Source organism: Lepus europaeus, chromosome 13 (genome assembly GCF_033115175.1).
Source record: "Lepus europaeus isolate LE1 chromosome 13, mLepTim1.pri, whole genome shotgun sequence".
NCBI lineage: Eukaryota > Metazoa > Chordata > Mammalia > Lagomorpha > Leporidae > Lepus > Lepus europaeus.
This window is the reverse complement of record NC_084839.1, coordinates 81,267,193-81,291,277: the sequence shown is the minus strand read 5'-3', so window position 1 is coordinate 81,291,277 and position 24,085 is coordinate 81,267,193. Positions and strand designations below refer to the sequence as shown.

The following is a 24,085-nucleotide window of genomic DNA, read 5'->3' as shown; positions in this document are numbered from 1 at the left end:
GGAGCTGCTGGGCCGGCATCACAGGTGGCAGCGTTACCTGCTATAGCACAACACTGGCCCTGCTACTGCACTTCTAACTCCAGCTTCCTGCTGAATCTCAGCTATGCGTACAGGAGACCTGGATGGTGCTCCCAGCTCCTGGTTTTCACCTGGCCTAGTTTGGCTGCTGCAGGCATTTAGGACGTGAACCAGACGTAAGATGTCACTCTACCTTTCAAGTAAGAATTAAAATGTTCTTGCTGCCTTGCGATACCACTTTAATGTCTTAAGAGATGATGGGAAGGGAATTTTTTTTAAAAAATTTATTCAAAAGGCAGAGGGACATAGAAGAGATATAGATAGCATCCACCTGCTACTTCACTCCCCAAATGGCCGCAACAGCTAGCACTGGGCCAGGCTGAAGCTACTGACATCTTTTTGGTGTTGCACAAGGGTAGCATGGGATGCTAGAAGTTCTTGACTATAAGTCACAGCAATGCACAATCACCTATAGAAGACATTTTATTCTTTTGTCATGACAATGAATGTGCCAGCATACACACAAAAAGGGAGATGAACATGCTTGGGTGTTATAGCTGCAAGACTATACACACGTACCTGAGTTACAGTATTTATTTACAGACTTCATTTAGAAGCTTTAGTTCTACAAGTGAAATGCCAGTATTCTGTTCATTCGATTCCAAGATGCGCACTCACATCTAAATATTGCCCCAGTTGGGCTACTACTACAAGGTAGTCTCATGGAAACTGTTCATCATCTCTAACAGCAAGGAAGGACATGCAGCAGATGAGGCCAACCATGGTTGAAGCCAGAGAAAGGGAACAGCATGCTGATGGAAGCCACCCCCAGCCCCAAAGGGGTGCAGGGCTTCTGCTCCACGAGCCAGGCCCCTCCCCTCGTGTCTTGGTAACAATGAACATGGTGGTGTTGCTGCTTACATATAGTGGCACGTGAAGAGCGGACAGACTTCTGCAAGTTTACTTCACGTAGCAAGTTCACAAGCTCTGTATGCTCCCCTCTTGGTAGCACTGCGGCAAGGCAGACTCCTACCTTCCTTTGCCTTCACTGCTGTCACTATCGCTGTCACTGTCGCTGTCACTGTCACTGCTCTGTGCAGTTAGGTTGCCCAGGGATTCCCTGTAAGGAAAAGAAACTGGAGTTACACTGCCACTCGGCAGCTGAGGTCCTTGGTGACCGACATGCACTTTCATGAGCAATTTGGAGATCAGGAAGAGACCGCAGCTGTGCTGACCTGTATTTGCTAACCGACAACTACGCAACAATATGACTTGTGTAACACATGAAGTCACTGCATCAACACATCTCACTATTCTTTGGTAATGAACACCTGACAGGATAAAAAGCTGTATCCATCTGGATGGCAGGTGGAGAAACGGTCAGCTCCCTCAGGGTGCAGAGGCAGGTAGGTCCCACTTACTTCTGTTCCTGAGTGATCGCAAATTCGGTCGTTACTCTCTGGGTGAGGACCTCACACACGGGTAGGCTGAAGGCAGACGCCAGCTTCACTACCTCAATGGCCTGGGCGGGGCTGCTGGATGCTCGTGCACTGTCCATGAACTCATTCAGCAAGTCATTTCTGTGAAAGAGCGACAAGACAGGAACAGTCCTCAACTAAGCCCCGTAAGGCTAGATTGTGCTGTAAATCTTTAAGTTCAATCACAAAATTCTCAGAAGTAACTCTAGAAGCTAAGTGACATGAAGTCGAATTGTGAGAATGATAATGAATACTCATTCAATACGCCTTTACGGAGCACCTGCTCAGCTCCCCCAGTGAGCTGCAGTCACTGAGCACAGGCTGAAGCCGCCTGCCTCAGGCTGCCTGGCTAGTGGGACGCTGAAGGTTTGCTTGCCTAACAGAAGATTACTCATAGGCAGAGGCAGAGGTCAAGAAATCCCAACACAGTTCAAAGTTAAGGCGGGGCTGCTGCATCTACATGTGCGGAGGTGGGGCCTGTTAATTTCAACTTACCTAGGGATCTTATTATGCTTCTTGAATATTCCAAACATTTTCCTGTCAGAGATGAGGTGAGACAAAGGTTATGACATTAACAGAAAGAGGATGCAACCAGATGACTGCAGCTGTTGTCCCGAGACCCCTTTCCTTCTAACTACACCGTGAGCTTCTGAACATACACATCTGGAGGCTCTGCTGGCTCCAAGCCCTGTCCACACACCACTCCACAGGTCAGCTAGACAGGCTAGCAATGTAGAGAAGCACTGGTGCCTGGCTCCTTAAGCACCCCTCTGTCCTCCAGGGAGGACGTGCATCTGTGTAGCCGTGCAGTGTTTCCCTCGGTACGGCCGAGGTTCGGGGGTTCCGAACCTGTTAGAAGTGCAGGCTCAGATTGCGGCAAGTCTCATGTAAGTGCTCCCCTTCACCCTGCCACATGCAGGACAAAGGAGAAACACGAACATTCAGCTCCCATGATTCAGCTGAGGTCCGTACCCCTGCGCCAATCATCACAGCCTGATGCACAACAAGCGTGTGCCAATCTGCCTGAGCAAATACATGCAAACGCCAGACGCGGCTGCCCCCAGCAGCACAGGTGCTCGTGTGCATGAACTACACTTCAATCTTTGCTTTCTTTGAAAGAGCTACAGAGGCACACCTTTCCATTCTCTACTTTACTTCCGAGTGCTAGTGACAACAGGCCAGACTAGGCCAAAGCCAGGAACCCACACTTTTTTCTGAGACTCTACATAGCTAATTGAGCCGCCATCATGTGCGTTGCAGGAAGCTGGACTGAGTAGAGCAAGCACTGCTCGACTCAAACCCAAACACTCTGACAGCAACCTCAGCATCCCAAGTGGTGGTTTAACTGCCACACCGAATGCGGCTCCCAAGCACTCTTCCAAGACAGCTGAGGCACAAAGTCCTCATCTTTCCCTGGATATACTCAACAGCCACATTTTGAACTAATGTTTAACTGAAGTTACTTTATTGTTCAAGAAGCTAGCTAGGCAGAACTCCCCACCTCCAACTCATTGACTCTTTGAACACACTTTTATATTCGACAAAAAATACAATGGAACTAGCTATTTTTGACTATTCACACAAGGTATCCTTTTGATGACTTCTCGTTTGGCAAAATGAATATGAATAAGGTCCCACTCAATTAAATTAAAAACTAGTATGTGAATGAAGTACTGATAGAAACTACCAGAACACACAAACCAAAGATGGGTTTTAGTTGAGGTCATTTTTAGTAAATGTGAACAAATGCCAGAAGTCCAAGTATTCAGTCCATGTTTTAAGCTGAAGAGTGTGGGTACAAGGAGCACCTTAACTGACACTTTAATACCCCAAAGGACCAAATCACTTTTCAAAGATACATTTCTTTGCTCACTCTGTTCCATTAAGTAGGCTGGAAAATGAGGCTGACAGCCTGACTTGCCTACGGATACACTAAGCTGAAGGACAGAAATGCGAAGAAGGCTCAGTCCTTCAAAACTATACCCTTGGGCCAGCGCTGCGGCATAGCAGGTAAAGCTGCCGCCTACAGGGCTGCATCACATATGGGTACCGGTTCAAGTCCCAGCTGCTCCACTTCCAATCTAGATTCCTGCTAATGTGCCTGAGAAGGCCGTAGATGATGGCCTGTGCCCCTGCCACCGATTCAGACCTTTTAGAATTCCTTGCTCCTGGCTTTGGCCTGGCCCAGAGTTGACTGTTCTGGCTACTTGGGGAATGACCAGCAGATGAAAGTGCTCTCTCTCTCTCTCTGATGCTCTACCTTTAATGAATAAAACAAAAATCCTCATACATTCGAGAATGGCTCTTGATATACCTATCTTACCTCCAAATTAGAGAACCTCTTCTCACTGTCCTGGGTACATGTTTTACATGCAAACACAAATGCTTCTAATGTACACTGTGTACTCACCAGGCTTCCTGGGTTCTTCCAGCCCTTAAATACAGAATAGCTATACAGTTGAGAGGACCAGCTGGCCAATTGGGAGCAGTCTGGCTGGCATCCTGGCTTTCATAGGTGGATTTGATATCCGCGGCACAGTCAGCAAACGCCACCTGAAGCTGAGAGGCTCTGAGAGTCAGCAGAACTGCCTTAAGTGCTGTGAGAGGATTTATATTCCGGAGATTACCAGAGGGCCACAAAATTTTGAGCAATCCATTGTACCATTTGAATATATCAAACGTACGCCACACAAGTAAGCCAGCAGAAAGACAAAGCAGACTCTCTTGTGGGATCAATAACTAGATTACCCACACCTTTTAACTTCAACCATGCGCCTTCCTTTCAGATGCAAAGTGTTAGGAAGCAAGCTGCTATTCATGTCAGAACAGAGCAGCAGTTTCCATGCTGCCTTCTTGGACTGGAGGAGTGACAGTGACAGCAGGTTCATTTAAGTGCACCAGAATGTACACTTGGGGTTGGATGGCAGAGCTCTCCCTAATGATAGAAGAAACCATGGAAACTATCCTTAAAAGGACTTCCCTATTACAGGATACACTGTTAGCACACAAAATCAACACACAAAATCAACAAGAACAGCGACACTGCAGCCCTACCTCTGGTGGGTGCTTATCCCTTGCCATGAGCTCCAGGATCTCTTCTCTCAGGTCATTGCGGAAAGTGTGACCATATTCTTTACTATCTTGAAATGAAAAAGGAACGCGAGAGCCATCACCACCAAGTAAAACCAATACCCTTTCTGGCTGACATCAGATCACTGTTAGCTGTAATTCTTAACGTTTTTGGTGGGTAAAAAACGTTGCTCATGGGAGCCATTCTAGCTTTATCCCAAGATTCCTGAAAACAAGGAGGGTGATTAATAGAAACAAAAGCTGACTCTGATAATATAGAATCACCTAGTTTTGTTTTGAGTCAATTCATACACATAAAACAGACCAACACACATATCGCAGTCATGGTTGCTACTTAAGAAATGTAGTAATCATGGTCTTTCATTAGCAACTGAACTGAAGTGATACACCACTCGTACAGAGGCTCCGAGGTCATTCAGACTTCAGGCTAACCATGCTTTTCTCTGGGTCATGTCACATAACAGCTGTGCAGAACTTAGCTTGTTCCTATGTCATAAAGGGTCTGCGTTTAGTTTATTCATGTTATCCAACATCAGCAAGTAACTGAAGCAGATTTCATCTATTCCATTTTAAAATGGAAACTTCCACCCCAACAAAGTTAACATGTTCATTAATCAAACGGTAGGGCACTGAACTGAGATGGGCCTGGACACAAAGCTGATTACTTACCTTTCCAAATTTGAGGAATCACTTCTAGTCGATTGGCCACATCCAATGCTTGGAGAAGATCTATCAATGTCTGAGAGCTGGGAAAGAAGACCTGATGAGAGAAATACGAATTTATTTTTTAAAGCAGCAATCAGGAAAGATACAAGTTCATCTACAATGGTAAGCGACATATACAAATCTCTTACGGAAGGTATCAGGTCCTTGTACCACTTCAAGGTGACATCGATTTCTTCCATTAGACAAAGCAAACTGAAAAACTTGGAACTGTGGAGAGAAAAAGTATGTTTAATATCCCATGAAAAGCACTCAGTATGAATAAGGACTTTCTCACATAGAAGAAACAATTCTCACACTTCCATGAACAGCTATCTCCTTAAGCTCAAGCTTTATCCTCCTATAAGCAAGCCCACTTTAAGGAGCCTTTCTGGCCTCCAGTGTCTTTACCATTACCAAAGCAAGCAGTTTTGGAACAAAGTCTTTAAAGACACATCCTCCTATAATTAAAAATATCAAATATTAAGAGAGATGAGGAAAAAGATACTAGACATTCAAACCTGACAATCTTACCACTGCTGTAATTTCAGAATGCTCAATTAACGCATACTGTTAAATCACAGGTCAGCTGTCTGAAACCGGAGGTGAAATGTGGAGGACCCCAACACCCTCCCATTTGTAGTGAAGCAACAGCTTGACTGTAGGGGCTCCATTTTAGAGCATCCCAGACTCCATCCCCCACCATTAAACTCTGGTCTGAAACTTTGATCTACACTCATCCACCTGGCATAACATAGAAACTCCCTAGCATGATCGCTCAAATTTAAAACAGATAGGCTGCTCCTGGATTAATGTTAAGATTGTAATAACTGACATTGGTTATTGGTTTCATATGGGCCTTAGGTCAGCTTGACCCTTGTAACCACAAATTCCCCCCTCCCTTCCTTGCGGTTTTTGTCTCCCTGTTGCTTTGAGCCTTAGGGTGAAGAGTTAGGGCATGAGCTGCTCTCCAAAGCCATCAAATCTTATCCATGTGTGGTGTTCCTCTGTCTGCACTCACTCAGGCACAACAGTACAATCTACTAATGAAAGCAAAGGGATACATGTCATACACTTACTAATAGAAATTACGCCGATAATCAGGTCCAAGGAATTTCCGGTTGTCTCCAGTGTTCAAAAGGCCATGTATTTCGTAAGCAAGTTCTAGATCTCTGAGAGAGGAGCACTGAAAATGTGCAGAGAAGGTATTACTATGATATCCTTTGAACTGAACAGCAGCTCACTGAGTAAGAAAAAAGGATACATGCATGTGAAAATACTTATGCTTATTCAAACTGGTGGTTAACAGCAAGTAAATTATAATACTGGGGAGAATTATTTCAACTTAGCAACTATACCTTTAGAAATTAAGCTTACAGAAGACACATGAAGTGCTCATTAACCCAAGTCCCAGGAAATGACTCCAACAAGCACAGAGCAGTTACAAGGTTTCCCTCTTGGGAAACACCGACTGTTGTCAACAATTACAATAGCATGTGCATGAACCAGTGCATGGCAGCTCTCTCTGCCTTTCAAATAAATAAAAATGAATACACTGGGAATTTTAAAAACATAGATAGCAAAGTTAAATAAGAACTTGTACTTACAACTCTCATGGCTGACTGAAAAAACAAATCTGAAAATCAAAGTTCACAAGAGCTTAGGTTACTATGGGTGAAATAAATTTCAAGTGAGTAACATTAATACAAATCCTGCTACCATAACTAGTTAGTAAACAAGCTAAAACGCAAGTGGAGAAGATGTGTACAGCAACAGCCTGCAGACATTTTTGCTCACAGAATAACCAGCCCACCCCTGCCCACGTGTGCCTAGAACCTCAGCATTTACAGGAGGAAAACACAAGCAGTTTCTGCACATACCGTCATCTGGGTCCTTTGGAGAAAATCTCTTTCCTGTTAATTCATTCATTATGTCATAGATGATAAAAGATGATTCTTTTGAGGAGTCTCATGTAGAAAAAAGAAACAAACGGGTTTCATCAAGCGTTCACATTCTGTACCACCCCCAAACACACATCAGTTTTCCTCTGCCTTGGCTCTAAGGCCTGGCAGAGTTCTACAAGGAGCAAACCCTTGTTCAAGGAGCTCCTCCAGCCAGCATGGTACAGGTCTCTGTAGGAGCTGGAACAAAGCAGGCCTCTGATCACTTGCTCCAGTTAAAGATACCACCCTTCCTTCATAGTCTCTTCCTAAGAAGTGTGCCCTTCACTGGAGTGCAAGTAACCAGATAAAGAACCCCCCTCACTGAACTAATACCCTTAGAAAAAGACCTTCACCACAATCACACCAAGGTGGAGTACAATTTTAGAGGACACTATTGGAAAAACTGTTTATCTGTTTATGTGATAAAGTCAGTTACCTGCTAATTTTCCTAAAAGGTTAGAACTAAACAAAACCAGGGGCTGTCGCCGTGGCTCACTTGGTTAATCCTCTGCCTGTGGTGCCAGCATCCCATAGGGTCGCCGGGTTCTAGTCCTAGTTGCTCCTCTTGCAGTCCAGCTCTCTGCTGTGGCCTGGGAGGGCAGTGGAGGATGGCCCAAATGCTTGGGCCCTGCACCCGCATGGGAGACCAGGAGGAAGCACCTGGCTCCTGGCTTCGGATCGGCGTAGCTCTAGCCATAGCAGCCATTTTGGGGGTGAACCAATGGAAGGAAGACCTTTCTCTGTCTCTCTCACTGACTAACTCTATCTGTCAAATAAACAACTAGAACAACAACAAAATCCCTAGCCTAATGCAAAGATGTGAGTTTTGTAAAATTAGCCAACAGAATCAAGCCCACTATAGGAAGGAATGATTGGAACTGTCACTTCTGAACCCAGGAAACCTTTCGCTTTCTCAGGCTGGGTACAAACAGAAGCAAAAAGATTCTGACTACTATGTGCCTTACAAACCTGGTACAAGACAATGGGCATAATTCATTTAATCATCACATCCTGATATCCCTCGGGTAGGTAAATAAATGGCAGAACTGAAATTACAACACAGGTGTCCCAGGCTCTAAAGTTCACAGGAGGTGACAATGGGTCCCAAGGTCCACCCAAAAAGCTTCAAAATGAGGTTAACTTTCCTCTGGAGCAGCATAGTTCCCCAACCTTCTGCAAAGTTGGAAATGCTCTATATCCACATCACTGAATATGGTAGTCCCCATATTGTGGCCAAGTACAATGTGAGAGAGGAATTTTGAATTTTACTTTTCACTAAGTAGCTACATTTGGCTAGTGGGTACTGTGCTGCACAGTAAAGCTATGGAGAGGAAAAGGATCTCCAACCTAAAATACTCTTGTCCATTCCTATCTGTATACCCACACTGCTCATATACTTCACCAGTCTTCTCCCCTCTAGCTCAAATCACAAGGTAGGTCACTATCCTCAAAAAAATTTTTGTTCAGGTTGTAGATTGCAATCTGTGAATTCTCTATTCTTAACTCATACGCAGAAAATACAAATGAAGGCCGGCACCGTGGCTCAACAGGCTAATCCTCTGCCTAGCGGCGCCGGCACACCAGATTTTAGTCCCAGTTGGGACGCCGGGTTCTGTCCCGGTTGCCCCTCTTCCAGGCCAGCTCTCTGCTGTGGCCCGGGAGTGCAGTGGAGGATGGCCCAAGTGCTTGGGCCCTGCACCCCATGGGAGACCAGGAGAAGCACCTGGCTCCTGCATTCGGATCAGTGTGGAGCGCCAGCCGCAGCGGCCATTGGAGGGTGAACCAACGGCAAAGGAAGACCTTTTCTCTGTCTCTCTCACCGTCCACTCGGTCAAAAAGAAAATACAAATGAACACAAACTGCAAACAAACGCAAAGGAGCCGATCAATTTCCTACAAAAACCAATACAATGTAATGCCATACATACCATGTTGATAAAACAGCTGAATAAGATGGTGATATGTTGCAAGTGACGGTTCTCAGATTATCAGGTGGATAGAAAAAAAGAGAAAAAGTAAAAACACAGCTATAAAGAAACTGAGTGTACTAAAGCACACTGAAGTTAACATTTAAATAAAGAACGAATTTCTCTTTTCCAGTTCATCTAATTACTGCAGAGGTGACAAAATCAAAGACTGCATCACTTTCAAAGTCTAAAAATCTAATACTACTAGGATTCTCATTAAGAACAATAAAGCCTACTGAAGCAAATTGATTCCCAAAGCAAACTTCAATAAATAACTGAAAAATATGTAACATATTAGGAGACACTTGGATTCAAATATCTAAGTATTCTAGGAAAATGTCATGAAATTTAAAACTATCTAGCTGAAAGTAATCAATCCTCTGCAAAATTGAATGGTCCATGAACAACCTAAAATATTACAACATTACAGTCTGCTGCAAAGAATATGAAGATGAAAACCACAGATTAAGTATAGTAGTCCCTAGGTGTCTGGGGGATCAGCTCCAGGACACCACTTCCCCATCCCAGATACCAAATCTACACATGCTCAAGTCCCATACATAAAATGGCACAGCATTTGCTCCAATGTATGCACATCCATCTGAATCCTTGTCTCTGGACAAGTGATAATCAACAGTTGGCACACCTCATGGTTTAAGAAATGACAGGGAAAAAGTATACACGTGATCCTTACAAACTGTTTTTCCTTGAATACATCTGAGGCCCACAGGGAGGGCTGACTGTACATGTCTAAGAGGGCCAAGTGGTGGAAAGGAAGTTCCCAATGTATTTCAAAGACAGCAAAAGAAATTACAGATTTTCTCTGCTTACGTGGCCCCGAACCCTCTGGTCAGTCCAGTCTGTCTTTATTAAAGACCCCAAGATCTATGCTCACCGATTCCGACAGCTTTCATTTCACGTAAAGTCTGTAAGCCCAGCATTCTTCCAACTGTATAGAATCTTCGGAGAGATTTCAGAATGGTATTGAAAGTCTGTAGATTGGGTTTCACGTTCTGTGCAACCATATGTTTCAGCAGCTCCTAGTTTCATCAAAATCAAGAAGTTTGGTGTTTACTTTAAATGCGAGGGTAGATAATTTGTCTCATAATTGTTTCGCCAAAAAGAAGTTTGCTTTCTAGCTATGTCTAACTAAATTATCTGTAGTTAATACCTATTATTCCCAAATCAGAAACTGTAATTCTGTTACAGAAGCTCAAGATCAAAATGTTTAACTATCTTCGGTCATCTACCTATTAAGTCTTCCAGAAAATACTATTAGTAGTAATATTACCACCACCACCTACTACTAAAACACAACAACAAAAATGACCAATATGGCATAAAAACATGCTTCAGTCATAAACTGTTATGCAAGAATCAATCCAGTAGTTTTAATTTGTCACCTAGCAAGAATTAAAAAAAAAAAAAACAAGTTCACTTTTGTAGCAACAAAAACAAAAAGCCTAAAATGAATACAAGTGACCCAGGTATTCCAGAATTCTAGCTGTATGCTCTGAGCCCAGTAAGTCTTCCTTCTCACACATCAAGATACAGCCACTTAGAGGGTTGCTGAAAACAGGTAACACCTCTGCTTGCAGGGGCGGCTACTTACATGCTCAATGAATGCTGCACCTACCCTACACATTGCTAGTAATGGATGCTCAATGGCTAGCCGAGAAAAGCCAAGTGCTCCTCCTTACCAATATATTATTCCATTTGTCCTCAAATTTTTCATTTGCCACCAATGCTGTTGCTTCGATCAAAGCATTGAAAGTGTACACATCAGCTGTTCAAAAAAGAAAAATTTCATGTAGATTCTTGAGAGAAGAAAAGGGGAGAGGAATGAAAAGGAATTCCAAACAAACTCACCATGGAGTCTGTTGTTTAATAACTCTGTGTACAAGTTTAATGCCTGCTCATGTGCTCGGTACTGAAAGACAGTAAGGAAAAAGTATGCATCACCAAATTTATTCATTCAAGGAAATAGTCACATTATCTATTATCCTAGGGTTTGGGAAATGTAGCTCAAACAAAAACCACCACCTGGCCAGGCTCCTGTTCTCATGCAGGTTATAGCGCAGGGCAGTGGTTGCTTACCCAGAGGATGTTGGGTAATGCCCAGAGACATTTTTTGTTGTCACAACTGAGGGAGGGGAAGAGCGTATTACTCCCATCCAGTGGGATGAAGAAATGCAGCTGCTCATGTTACATCCTGATTTCACAGAAATTAAAGATAAAAATAAACATACCTTCACCATTCCTCGGATCATTGTGCAGTAGGAATGTGCGTTTTTCTCTGGCATTAGAGCAAAAATTCTCTCAGCATTGTTTTTTACTCTAGAAACAAGGCAGTAAATGTGAATCAGGAAAACAGCTACCACCATGAACTGAGCACTTACAATGTTCTGGGCATTGTGATGAGCGCTCAAATATATAATTTAAAATGATTCATACCCTCCAGAAAGGGAGATACAGTTTTCATTTTGAAAATGCAAACAAATCAAAGCTCAAAAATGAAGTAATTCAAGCTTTGCATTAAATGACAGAAGCCAGACTGAAACAAGCAGTAAGTTCCAACAGCACTGCATGACAGGGACACGGTGAAGCTTTCCCACCCTCACTCAAACCGCAGAGGCAATCACCAGTTCACCAATATGAATAACTGTCATATTCCAGCAGAGACACTGACCTCTACTCCCTGCTCTAAAATATAGCTTTCCTTCTCCCAACAAACATCCACATGAAACACTTATTTAGACACTTCATTCAGTTAAATTCTCAAATGTAGTTAAACGCTATTTACTTTGTTAGGGACGCCTCAGTATTTCTGCCTGCTGGTCTTTTTTTTTTATTTGACAGATAGTTAGTGAGAGAGACAGAGAAAGGTCTTCCTTCCATTGGTTCACCCCCAAAATGGCCACTATAGCCGGTGCTGCGCAGATCCGAAGCCAGGAGCCAGGTGCTTCCTCTTGGACTCCCATGCAGGTGCAGGGCCCAAGGACTTGGGCCATCCTCCACTGCACTCCCAGGCCACAGCAGAGAGCTGGACTGGAAGTAGAGCAACCGGGACTACAACCCGGCACCCCTATGGAATGCAGGCGCCACAGGCGGAGGATTAACCAAGTGAGCCACGGCGCCAGCCTGCCTGCTGGTCAGTCTTAATTTAACATTACACTCTAGTGTCTATTGTTTTTAGAAAACAAAAATAGCCAAACTTTGAGAATTAGAGGTATCTATTCCAAGGTAGCACCACTGACGCAACCACCAAAGGCATCGTCCCATGTGATGGCGGAGTTAAATGGGGGTTCCCTGGCAGGGGGACCCAACAGGCATCAAGCTTTGAACAGATTCTTGTGCTACTGACTGAAGATAAAGAGTTTCATGAAAACAAACTATTTTTGAACATCACAGGATTATATCCTCTTCAGAAGAAGATGGCACACATTCCTCAACCTCTCAGGAACTGCCACATAAAGCTCTAATTGTGTGCACGTACCTCCAAATAACTCCAAACTTCTTCCTAGGCTTCTCAGCATTTTCGTTTGTAGTCTCTTCCTGTTGAACCAAAATAAAAGTTAAAGTCAATGGAATGCATTCTCCCAATCACACTGCTCAAAATCAAGAAGGCAAAGGGGGAAAACCAGTAAACACGTATGCCTAGAATATTCATTTGTCAAATGTAAACCAGCAATTCACTCATGAAAAGTAAAGATACCCTTAAAGCAACAGCGATGGGCTAGAAACAAGATGAATCCAATGCATGCATCTACAGAGGCTACATCCGGCCTGATTCACAGAGTAGTGTTCACAATTATGAATAAAAGAAAATATGACATATGAGTATAGTTAAAGCCTAACTCTGATCTCAGCAGGCTGACTTGAACAAAAAACAAACAAACAAACAAAAAAAAACCCTAAACCTACATCAATCTTTTATTTACAAACCAAGTTCTGGGATGGGTACACAGAGCGAGACACACTTGACTGGCAGTAAAATGGGGCTGCAGGGCTAGTTAGGCTAAGTGTCAAAAGATGCTGTAGACAGTAAGGCATGACCACTACCCACCATCTACACATTTTTAAAAGACTTGATTTATTCTACTTCCACAGCTAATGAAGAAAACTTAGAGAAAACTGTATAAACACAAAGAAAACCCTCATCCCACACCCAAGGAGTAATTTATTTTCTCATGCCAATGAAAAACAGAATATAAAGTCTTCTAGCCTGTGACACATTTATGACTTATCTTTCCTTAACCAAAAAGATCCCATTATTTCTGTAAGTGTTGAGAGACAGGACACAACTCAATCTATACACAGCTCTAGGCACAAAACTGTTCTAAATCTTCCAGCCTGCTGTGCTCCCACCTGTCCACACATGCATAATTTCTGAGGTGGCTAAGGCTATCGAGTCTCCTTAGCCATTACACATCACAGTGTCACTGTTAAGTGGCATGGAGTACAGTCACTAACACTTCTGGTCAGTTTTACCTAAAAAGGTGGCTGATGAAGACAAAATATTTCTAAGAAGGGAACCAGTGCTAAAATATTTACTTAAAATATTCCTCTTGCAACACTTCCCCTTGGCCTCCTGCATCAATTTTTATCAAGGCTACTGCACCACATTACCTCTCAGTACAAATCTCTTATTACTACCCTGACACGTGGTACAAGTACTTATCCTATTTTGAAAAGCTATTAATTCCAAAACAAATGTTGACACAGTTATTACCAATTCTTCTGACTGTTCTCTTTGTTGAAAACGAAAATCAACTGAGGGTTCTTGGTCACCATAATAACATAATAAATCCAAAAGACTATTAGTTGTTTCAAGAGACACAGTGGTTCCTGTGGATATAGAAAAACAGCAAAATCAGTTTCGAACAACCAAAATAAGAAACCTGTTAGGTTCTAATTCCTTACTTTTTCTACTAGCTATAGCTTTCTCAGCTATGTCATCATCCACCACTGTATCAACTACTAAAAACACACTCCACAGGAACTGAGATGTGCTAATGATGCAGAAAGGGACAAACGCACACTACCCGTGTGGTCTGACAGGTACAAGATGTCCTCTCATGCTGTTTGGTTTTCTTTTTAGGAGTTTTATTTATTTATCTGAAAGGCAGACAGATCAAGTAACTGCTTCCATCTGCTGGTTCACTCTGCAAATGCCTCTAACAGGCTGTATTGAGCCATGCCAAAGCCAGGAACCTGGAATACAATCCAGGGCTCCCACGTGGGTGGAAGGGACCCCACTATGTGAGCCATCACCTACTTTCTACCTCCTAGAGCGCTATTAGCAAGAAGCTGGATTAGATGTGCAGCTGGGACATAAGCCCCACGACCCCAATATGAGATGCAGGTGAATCAAGAAGTGACTTTTTTTTTTAAGATTTTTATTTATTTATTTGAGAGGTAGAGTTGCAGTGAGAGGGAGAGACAGAGAGAAAGGTCCTCTCTCTGCTGGTTCACTCCACAGATGGCCGCAACGGCTGGAGCTGCGCCAACCTGAAGGCAGGAGCCAGGCCTTTCTTCCCAGTCTCCAACACGGGTGCAGGGGCCCAGGAGACTGGGCCATCCTCCACTGCTTTCCCAGACACAGCAGAGAGCCGGATCGGGAGAGGGGCAGCCGGGACCTGAACTGGTGCCCACATGGGATGCCAGTGCCGCATGTGGATGATTAGCCTACTGTGCCACAACGCCGGTGCCTCAAGTAGTGACTTTCTAACACCTGTCCTTACCTCATGGTTTTAACTCATCTCCAAAATGTATCTTCTGTTTTTTTTTTTTTTTTTCTTTTCAAGATGTATTTATTTGAAAGGCAGAGTTACAGAGACAGAAACACATACACACACAAAGAGAAACACAGATATTCCATCTGCTGGTTCATTCCCCAGTTGGCTTCAACAGCCAGGGCTGGGCCAGACCAAAGCTAGGAGCTTCTTCTGGGGCTCCCACATGGGTGCAGGGGCCCAAACATGTCATCTTCCACTGCTTTTCCATGTGCATTAGTAGGGAGCAAGGTCAGAAGTGGAACAGCCGGGACTCAAACTGACACCTATACTATGGATGCCGGCACTGCAGATGGCGGCTTTACCTACTACGCCACAATGCTAGGTCCCCCAAAGTATCTTCAAACCATTCCACTTAGTCCTTCTGACTCTGATCCAAGTGAACATACGTAAGTGTGATCATTCCACATTGGTCCAATCCCTCACTAAAACTGCCTAAAAACACTTGAGTAACTGCCTGTAGTTCAAAGCATTGTGCTCATATCAAGTTACTCATTAACAATGGCAACTAGGGCACAGGAAACAGAATAATGAGACACAAGTCATTTATTTAAGGTTTACTCATTTGAAAGGCAGAACAGAGGTGTGTGTGTTTGTGTGAGAGACAGAATTGTCCATCCACTGGATCGCTCCCCAAAAGGTCCCAACAGCCAGGTCTGGACTGTGCAGAAATCTGGAATTCCATCATGGTCTCCCATGTTCATGGCAGAGGCCAATGTACTTGGGCCATACTCCACTGTTTTCCCAGGCACATCAGGAGGGAGGTGGATTGGAAGAGAACAGCCAGGACTGGAATCGGCACCCCAGTATGGAACACCAGCACTGAAAGAGTTTAACTTGCAAAATTACAGCACCAGCTCTGCAATTTACTATTATAAAAGTAATTTCATCTTTCAAAAAAACGTGCTTTTAAGTAAAAATGCCCATCAGGAAATTTAAATGCCTAGAAATGAAAGCATGGCAGAGCACAGAGGGCAGATATGTAGTACCTGGAAAAATGACTCAACAGTTTCCTTTTGCTATGGTTTGGATATGGTTTTAAGTGTCTTCCCCAGAGTGATGTTGGTGGAAGGTGGCAGAACCTTTAAGAGGTAGGGTCTAGTATTAAGTCCCTAGTTCCTGCTAGGGGCACTGCCCTTAGGTGAGTTTAAGGTAGTTCATCATAGAGACAAATAGCCAATATATCTTTAAGACAAGTGAGACAATGGTTTAAGCCGAAGTTCGCAACATCAACATGCCATATTCATGCGCTAGTTCAAGTCCAGGCTACTCTGCTGCCAACTAGCTTCCTGCTAATGCGCCTGGCAAGGCAGTGGATGACAGCCAAGTACTTGGGTTCCCTTGTAGAGGGTCAGGTGTTGTGGTGCAGCAGGCTAAGCCTCTGCCTCCAATGCCAGCATCCCATATGGGCACCTGTTTGAGTCCCGGCTGCTCCTTTTCCAATCCAGCTCTCTGCTACAGCCTGGGAAAGCAGTGGAAAATGGCCCAAGTGCTTGAGCCCCTGCCCCACGTGGGAGACCCAAAAGCAGCTCCTAGCTCCTGGCTTTGGATCGGCTCAGCTCCAACCACTGTGACTGTTTGGGGGAGTGAACCAGGGGATGGAAGTTCTGTCTTTCGCTCCCTCTCAAATAAATAAATAAAATCCTAAAAAAAAAGGAAAAAAAAGTCTTATAGAATAAAATATGTGAAAAGCCTAGGACTATCTGACACTTATTAGGGGCTTTACAGATTTTCTTTGACCCTTCTCCTGGCGTGTTGCCCCATATGATTAACATCTAATGTGGGTCTGTGCTGAAGCACTGAGGCTTGTTTCTGGTTTTAGCTCTTTGTGGTATGGGTTTGTACTTAGACTTGTTCAGTAAATGATCTTTTAATAACAATGAATTAGTTCTGTAGGCTCAGGCATTGCAGGCATCTGGGGAGTAAAACAGTAGATGGAAGATCTCAAACTCTAACTTTCACATAAAAAAAAATCTTAAAAAACAACAATGCACAGCCATCAGAGTAGAGACAGTAGTATTGGCAATTTTTACTCAAAACTCTCTGGATCACAGATCTGCTTTAAAGTTCACGTTCCTAGCGGCGCTTCAACTGAATTTGGTCACCTGCTTGTAAGAGTTGGTCAAACATGTCCACTGAAGCTTTGACTTTTCTGAGCTTGATTCTTTCCTTAAGAGCAGCTTCACTTACATCTTCAATTTGAGGTTCAAAATATTCAGGCATTAAACACTAGGAAAACAAGATGGCTGCAGTTACTACAAACAGGTAAAATGGGAGGGTAGCCAAGAACAAACTTTTAAATTTTTCAGAAAAAAATTTACTTATTTATTTGAAAGGCAAAGTGACAGAAAGCGAGATAGAGACATCTTTTAGACATTGGTTCACTTCCCAAATGGCTGTAATTGCCAGGTCTGGGCCAGATCAAAGCCAGGAGCCAGGAACTCTACCTGTTCTCTCACATGGATGGTAGGTGCCCAGTACATGGGATGTCTTTTGCTGCTTTCTCTGGCACATTAGCAGAAAACCAGAAGTAGAGTGGCTGCATTTTGAACCAATATTCTGATATGGGATGCTGGTATCTGCAAACAGCAGCCTAACCTGCTGTGCCACAACCCTGGCCCTAAGACAAACTTTTTATCATCAAAACAGTGAAACAAAGCTTCACTGCTCCAATTAGTATTTCCGGAGCCAGAGCCCATTTATTGTTTTCACGTTAATAACTCTGTAGGGAATCACAACTCTAAATAAAAACAAACAAAAAAAAACCCTATTTATCTCCTAGCTTGGTAGGAATTTAAAAAGCACTCAAATGTAAAACCGTTCTTCCTCCTTTACTCCCAGTCTTGGTGTAAGGTGGCAGAGCGCTCCCACTTTCCAAGGCAGAAACTTCTCTTGATGCTGCTTCTACTCCAAACATTCAATACCAACAAGGTATGTACCTCAGTCAGTATTTTTTCAAGCATGTTTTGAATAGTACTACTAAGGTAGGAACTGAGGGCACAGAGATGAACGGCATTCTCTACCCTCAAGGTGCTCATGATAATGCAGAAGGCAGTTAAGGGAATCATTACAAAACAGTGTCAGTGTTGCTGTCCACCATGGAGGGGACCTTGGAAGGCTGCAAATAATAGAGGCCTGCAGCTAAATACAGAACACTAATTCTTAGTTGAAAATACAGAGGCCAGCGCTATGGCTTAGTACGTTAGGCCTCTGTCTGTGACACCAGCATCCCATACAGGTACCACTTCAAGTCATGGCTGCTCTACTTTTGATCCAGCTCCTTGTTAATGGCCTGGGAAAGCAATGGAAGACAGCCCAAGTGCTTGGGTCCCTATACCCATGTGGGAGACCCAGAAAAAGCTCCTGGCTCCTGAATGCCTGGCTCTGGCCATTGCGGCCATTTGGGAAGTGAAACAGTGGATGGAAGACCTTGCTCTCTTGGGGCCACCGCCTGCAGTACCGGCATCCCATCTGAGCGCCAGTTCAAGTCCCGGCTGCTTCACTTCTGAACCAGCTCTCTGCCATGGCCTGGGAAAAATGGCCCAAGTGCTTGAGCCCCTGCGCCCACGTGGGAGATCTAGAAGAAGCTCCTGGCTCCTGGCTTCGGATTGTCGCAGCTCTGGCCATTGCAGCTAATTGGGGAGTGAACCAGCAGATGGAAGACCTCTCTATGCCTCCCTTTCTCTATGTAACTCTTTCAACTAAATAAATAAATCTTAAAAAAAGATAAAGACTCCAATCTATGTAACTCTGCCTCTCAAATAAATATATATATATAAAAAAAACCCACCACATATATTTCACTTAAAAATTATAAAAATATAAAAGAGAAAAGCCAGGATAACAAGTGTTTATTCCATCACTGCCACTATCGTAGTCCAGGATTTGAATATTTTTACCTACACAACTGCACTGTTTTCCCATTCTGTCACCAGATTATGGTATGAGAACAGGAGGGGTTGAGTTTTGGGAAATAGGAAGATGTGAAGTACAGGGTACAGCTTATAGATGGCAAGCGTGAGCTTAGTATTTCCACGAATACACTCAGGAGGGCAGAGGTGCAAGTGTCTGGGTCACCAGTGAACCGACAGCACTAAGCACAAGGCTCATCACACATTCACTGCATGACCACAGAACAGAGAGTGGTAAACAGCAGGTAGTTCTAAGTAGAGAGCTCTAGGCTGGATTTCCAAGAATGCCAAACAGAACATAAGGGTTACTGAAGGAAAGACATGGGCAATAAAAGAGAAAATGACTAAGACAGACAGCAATGCTTAAGGAGTGGCTAGGGAGCTGGTGAAGGAAAACTACAAAGGAGCAGGCCCAAGTGAGGGTCCCAGAAGCCAAGTGGAGAAGATATTAAGATTCAGGGCAAATATATAGAAAAAAGAATTTTAAATGTTGGTATTTTGAGCACAGGTAACTCCATACATTAAAAGGCTTTTCCAATCAAATTACTACTTAAACAATAGTTATGAAAGCTTGATTTAGCTTACATTTATTTAATGCTATGTAAGAAGCCAACTTTCCTTACCGGTATATGAGGTTCAGCTATGTCCTTCTGAAAATACTTGGGATATGAATTAATAATAAATTTTGCTGCACTTTCTCCAGATTTCTTTGCCAATAAAAATGAACGCTATATAAAAAAAAATTGATACAAATTGCTATTTATATGTAATTAAGAGATCAAAGTTATACCCTCAGAAAGAATTATTCTCCCCTCACAAATAAGTTAACAATACATGAAATCCCAATTAAATTACAATATACCACAAGGCTACCTTTTCTATTGAGAGTTAAACTGAGCGATTCATTCCAGTGAGAAAAACCCGTAAGTATTAAAAACAAAGCTAAAAATAGTTTCCATATTACCTCAATCTAATTAAGGTCAGAAAGGAATAAAAAAAAAAACCTACCAATTGAGCTATTAGTTTTTATAAACTTTTCAAAGGCTCTTGTAACTAAATTATAGATGTAATCTTAGACACAAACCAGTAAGATTAAAAGAAAAACAAAAAAACCTAGACAAGTTACATGAAAATACTCACTGATTCCGAAGAGGATGTTGGTATGAGGTAAGGATCATCTTGAAATGAATAAGGGACAGCTGTAGGGTCCTGTGGAAAAGACAAATAACTATTCTTAGCTATATTTTTATTACGATGACTTTGTAAGTTTTGGTGATAACCAAAAATTCTATTACGTTTTAATTATATATATAACATACATGCAAAATACGTACCTATGTATTTATATATTCAGACACATATATACACACAGAACATACAATATTGCACTCTCAGCTCTGCAAGAGTTGCCAGTAACTGCAAAACCGAAAGCAAGTAATGGTTCAAACCCCATAGCTGTTACTTAGGATTTGCATCTACCATCAGTGGGTACTACTGCTATACTGCTCTAGATAAGGATCCTGGAAATTAACCAGGCCCAGCACCACCTTTTTGGAATAGATTTTTCTTCAAAGCACTGTCATTATCTATCCATGCTCAACTTTTGGATAAAGTCTGCTCCAAAGGGTCTCCAGGGGGTGTGAACAGCAGCAGCTTTTCCTATGACCTGCTGTCCAAGGTTCTGTTTTCCTTCGAATAGTTCATTAATTCGCAAGTAAAATCAACTCTCCTGCTCCACGAAGGGCCACCCCTTAGAAATGCTCCCAATTTATTTCCTCTCCTCTGTCTCTACATTTCCAACCTGGACCTTTTTTTTTAAATGGTAAAAACTCACCAAATTTCCTAAGTCTATTCTGATTGTGCCCTTGATGCCTCATCTCACTCGCCTGGACTTTCTTTGGGGGACCAGATAGCTTTTTAAATTCTTTTTTGTCCTCATTTTCTGCTCTACCCCATCCAATCATTAACTCTTTTGGAAGTCCTTCCTAGTCCTCCTCTCGTGGAACTATGCAAGGATTGTGTCTGAATTCTACACTCAGAAAGGTACTTGGTAAGTATCATAAACATATTCTCAAATATGTGTGTGTGTGTGTGTGTCTATATACACACAAACATGGTGGCTGAATAAATGAGTGACTTTCTTAGAGTTTATCTATGTATAAAATCTTAATGCCTTGTGAGTGGGGAGACAGAATATTTAACAATTCTTTCTTAGGGAGTGGGCATTTAACACACCAGTTATGATGCCTGTGTCCCATGCTGCTTGTTCATGCTCCATTCCCAGCCTATTCCTGACTCTAGCTTCCCTTCAATGCAGAATCTGGGAGTCAGTGGTGATGGCTCAAGTACTTGGTTCCTGTCACCCTCATGAGAGACATGAACAGCGTTCCTGGCTCCAGGCTGCTTAGTTCAACCCTGGCCATTGTACACATTTGGGGAATGAACCTATGCATGAATGTGGTGTCTGCCCTGCTCCCCCCCGCCCCATTTTTAAAAAGCCCTTTCTCAGAAATCAGTAGGGTATGCTTCAGTGTATATTTGGCCCAGTAACCCCTAAGTTCAACATCTACAATACAAGAACAATTCCAGGTATTTGTGATAATTTGACAGTCAGTATTTGGAGATATTTGGCAGGGAAAAAGATTTAATTGAGACATTTTCCCCTAGAGTTAAAAATTAGTAGTTTCTAACTAATGAAAAACACAATCAAAAAGAAATTCCATATCTGATACATTTACTTACCAGTTTCTGACTGCAAACTTTATTCTTGAATTGTCAAAGAGCAAATTACTGACACATTAAATCTAAGATAGTTGTAGCAGCAACAAAGCAGCTATCATACTACCCGTTTCCTTTGTGCCAGATACTGCCCTGAACCCTTTGATCTATATTTCACTCATTTAATTCTCACCACAACCACTTTGCAGATCAGGAAACAGAGAAGTATCAAGAGATAAAGTTGTGAAGCCTACTGTTAGGCTAGTACAGCTCTGAGCTACAGGATCCACCTTCTGAATCACTCTGTATGGCCAGTGTGCAGGCACAGTCTTTCAAAGCTGTGTGGCCATCACTTTCCACAGTTACCCCAAACTCTTGCTGATGAAACATCACTAGAACAGTATCCTCAACAGCCCCATGTCATTTTAAAAGCCCTGGTTTCTTCTCTTGTCAAACGACAGGACTGGATTAGATGACTTCAAAAAACTTGCTAGACCCACAACAGTTTATTCTAAACAGTGAAGAGGTACGAGCATTAGATGTGATATTATTGGGCAATTTAAAAAGCTAAAAACCATACTTACCCTGTTTACCGTGGATGCAAGCGCCTGAAGAACAGCCACTTTATCCCTAAGAGTAAGAAACACAAGTTAGCGCTCCTCTAGGCGCTTTATACTCAAGAATGAACAGTGTCTGCTTGGAGACTGGCCAACAGCGCCGTTAAGAGTCTCACCTAGAGCTGCTTTTCTCTCCTGATCATTGGAGAACAAATTGGAAGATAAGCAGTCTAGTTGTTTGTCTGAAGGCAGGTAATACATGCTCCTCTCTTTGCTTTGCTTGTCCTCTCTGCCTGATCCCCAGTATCATCACCCAGGGCTAGTGATCTCTACCCTCACCTCATAAAACTACATAGTTTATTTCCTCCCATGCACTTTTTTTTTTTTAATAGGCAGAGTGGACAGTGAGACAGAGAGAAAGGTCTTCCTTTACCGTTGGTTCACCCTCTAATGGCCGCTGCAGCCGGCGCACTGCGCTAATCTGAAGCCAGGAGCTTCTCCTGGTCTCCCATGGGGTGCAGGGCCCAAGCACTTGGGCCATCCTCCACTGCACTCCCAGGCCATAGCAGAGAGCTGGACTGGAAAAGCGGCAACCGGGACAGAACCAGCTCCCCAACCGGGACTCAAACCTGGGGTGCCGGTGCTGCAGGCAGAGGATTAGCCTATTGAGCCGCGGCGCCGGCCCCCATGCACTTTCTACCCATTTTCACTCCACCCTTCTGGACCACTCTTGCCTTTACTAACTAAATTAATGGCGCTCTATCTTTTTGTAAAGCTAGTGAGGGAGTGACTCAGAGCTAGTTTTTTAAAAATAATCATTTATTTACTTTTATTTACTTGAAGGGCAGAAGGAGGGATCTTCTATTTTCTGGTTCACTCGCCAAATGCCAAAGCAGCCACGGCTGCGCCAGCACAAAGCCAAGAGCCTACAACTCCACTTGGGTCTCTTATGTGTGTGGCAGGGACCCTAGAACCTGAGCCTAGGTCCTGCTGCCTCCCAGGATGCTTAGTAGGAAGCTGGATCAGAAAGAAAGTAGTCAGGAGTAAGCTTGCATTCCAATATGGGAAGCAAGCATCTGAAGAAGCTTAAACCACTGTACCACCATGCAGGGCCCCAATGGGTGGCTCCTACTTCAATTACACATGAGACTAAATCACAAGCTCCACTCTAGACCTACTGCATCAGACTGTCCAAGACACATCAGTCTGTCACATGCATCCTTACTGAAATTCCAGATGACTGTGATGCACGCTCCCCTCCTCTCCCAACTTAAAGTCTCTAAACCATACACAACCCAATGAAAACAGCTACAGGTTACCTGCCCACTTTGCCTTTGGAATAGAGACCTTCACTGAACTATCAGGAAAGGTTTCACTGCAGTAAATGAAAAGATAATTTGGTTTCAGATGTATTTTTTTTTAAGATTTATTAATTTTATTTGAAAGGCAGAGTTAGAGATGCAGAGAGAGGTGTTTTCCATCCGCTAATTCACTCCCCAGATGGATGCAACTGCACTCACCTAAAACCAGGAGCTTCTTCTGGGTCTCCCACCCAGGTGCAGGGGCTCAAGGACTTGGGTCATCGTCTGCTTTCCCAGGCCATAGCAGAGAGCTGGATGGGAAGTGGAGCAGCCAGCAGTCAAACTGGCACCCATATGGGATGCCGGTACTGCAGGCAGCAGCTTAGCTGCTACGCCAAAGCACCTGCCCCTCAGATGCACTTTTAACCCTGTTAGATTTAATGTGCCTCATTTCCCAAAGGGAATTACAGAGATTAAACGAAAAGTATTTTTTTTCTAAACAAAGTTCAGCAAAACATTTATAAGAATATATCAGGGGCTGATGTTGTGCCATGGCAGGTTAAGCTGCCACCTGCAATGCCGGCATTCCATGAGTGCTGTGGTTCA

The 24,085-nt window shown here is 43.2% G+C and overlaps 1 protein-coding gene and 1 non-coding gene across 2 annotated transcripts in view; both read right to left on the bottom strand.

Annotated features, from left to right (window-relative positions):
• Positions 1-328: 328 nt before the first annotated feature.
• PTCD3 (pentatricopeptide repeat domain 3) overlaps positions 329-24,085 on the bottom strand; it is a 30,119-nt gene continuing 6,362 nt past the window's right edge. Inside the window, exons 4-24 of the mRNA XM_062209779.1 lie at positions 22,206-22,251; positions 20,044-20,112; positions 19,527-19,631; positions 17,098-17,221; positions 13,930-14,045; positions 12,694-12,752; positions 11,447-11,534; positions 11,067-11,127; positions 10,898-10,983; positions 10,093-10,237; positions 9,159-9,209; positions 7,169-7,255; positions 6,896-6,924; positions 6,368-6,474; positions 5,441-5,519; positions 5,256-5,346; positions 4,551-4,636; positions 3,907-4,055; positions 1,992-2,033; positions 1,440-1,598; positions 329-1,138 (exon numbers count right to left, since the gene is read on the bottom strand). Coding sequence (XP_062065763.1) covers positions 1,048-1,138; positions 1,440-1,598; positions 1,992-2,033; positions 3,907-4,055; positions 4,551-4,636; positions 5,256-5,346; positions 5,441-5,519; positions 6,368-6,474; positions 6,896-6,924; positions 7,169-7,255; positions 9,159-9,209; positions 10,093-10,237; positions 10,898-10,983; positions 11,067-11,127; positions 11,447-11,534; positions 12,694-12,752; positions 13,930-14,045; positions 17,098-17,221; positions 19,527-19,631; positions 20,044-20,112; positions 22,206-22,251 — 1,870 coding nt within the window. The 3' untranslated portion in view covers positions 329-1,047. The remainder of the gene's footprint in view (positions 1,139-1,439; positions 1,599-1,991; positions 2,034-3,906; positions 4,056-4,550; positions 4,637-5,255; positions 5,347-5,440; positions 5,520-6,367; positions 6,475-6,895; positions 6,925-7,168; positions 7,256-9,158; positions 9,210-10,092; positions 10,238-10,897; positions 10,984-11,066; positions 11,128-11,446; positions 11,535-12,693; positions 12,753-13,929; positions 14,046-17,097; positions 17,222-19,526; positions 19,632-20,043; positions 20,113-22,205; positions 22,252-24,085) is intronic.
• On the bottom strand, positions 2,358-2,492 carry LOC133773101 (small nucleolar RNA SNORD94). The gene has a single exon (XR_009867886.1). It is a non-coding gene; the product is annotated as a small nucleolar RNA SNORD94 (small nucleolar RNA).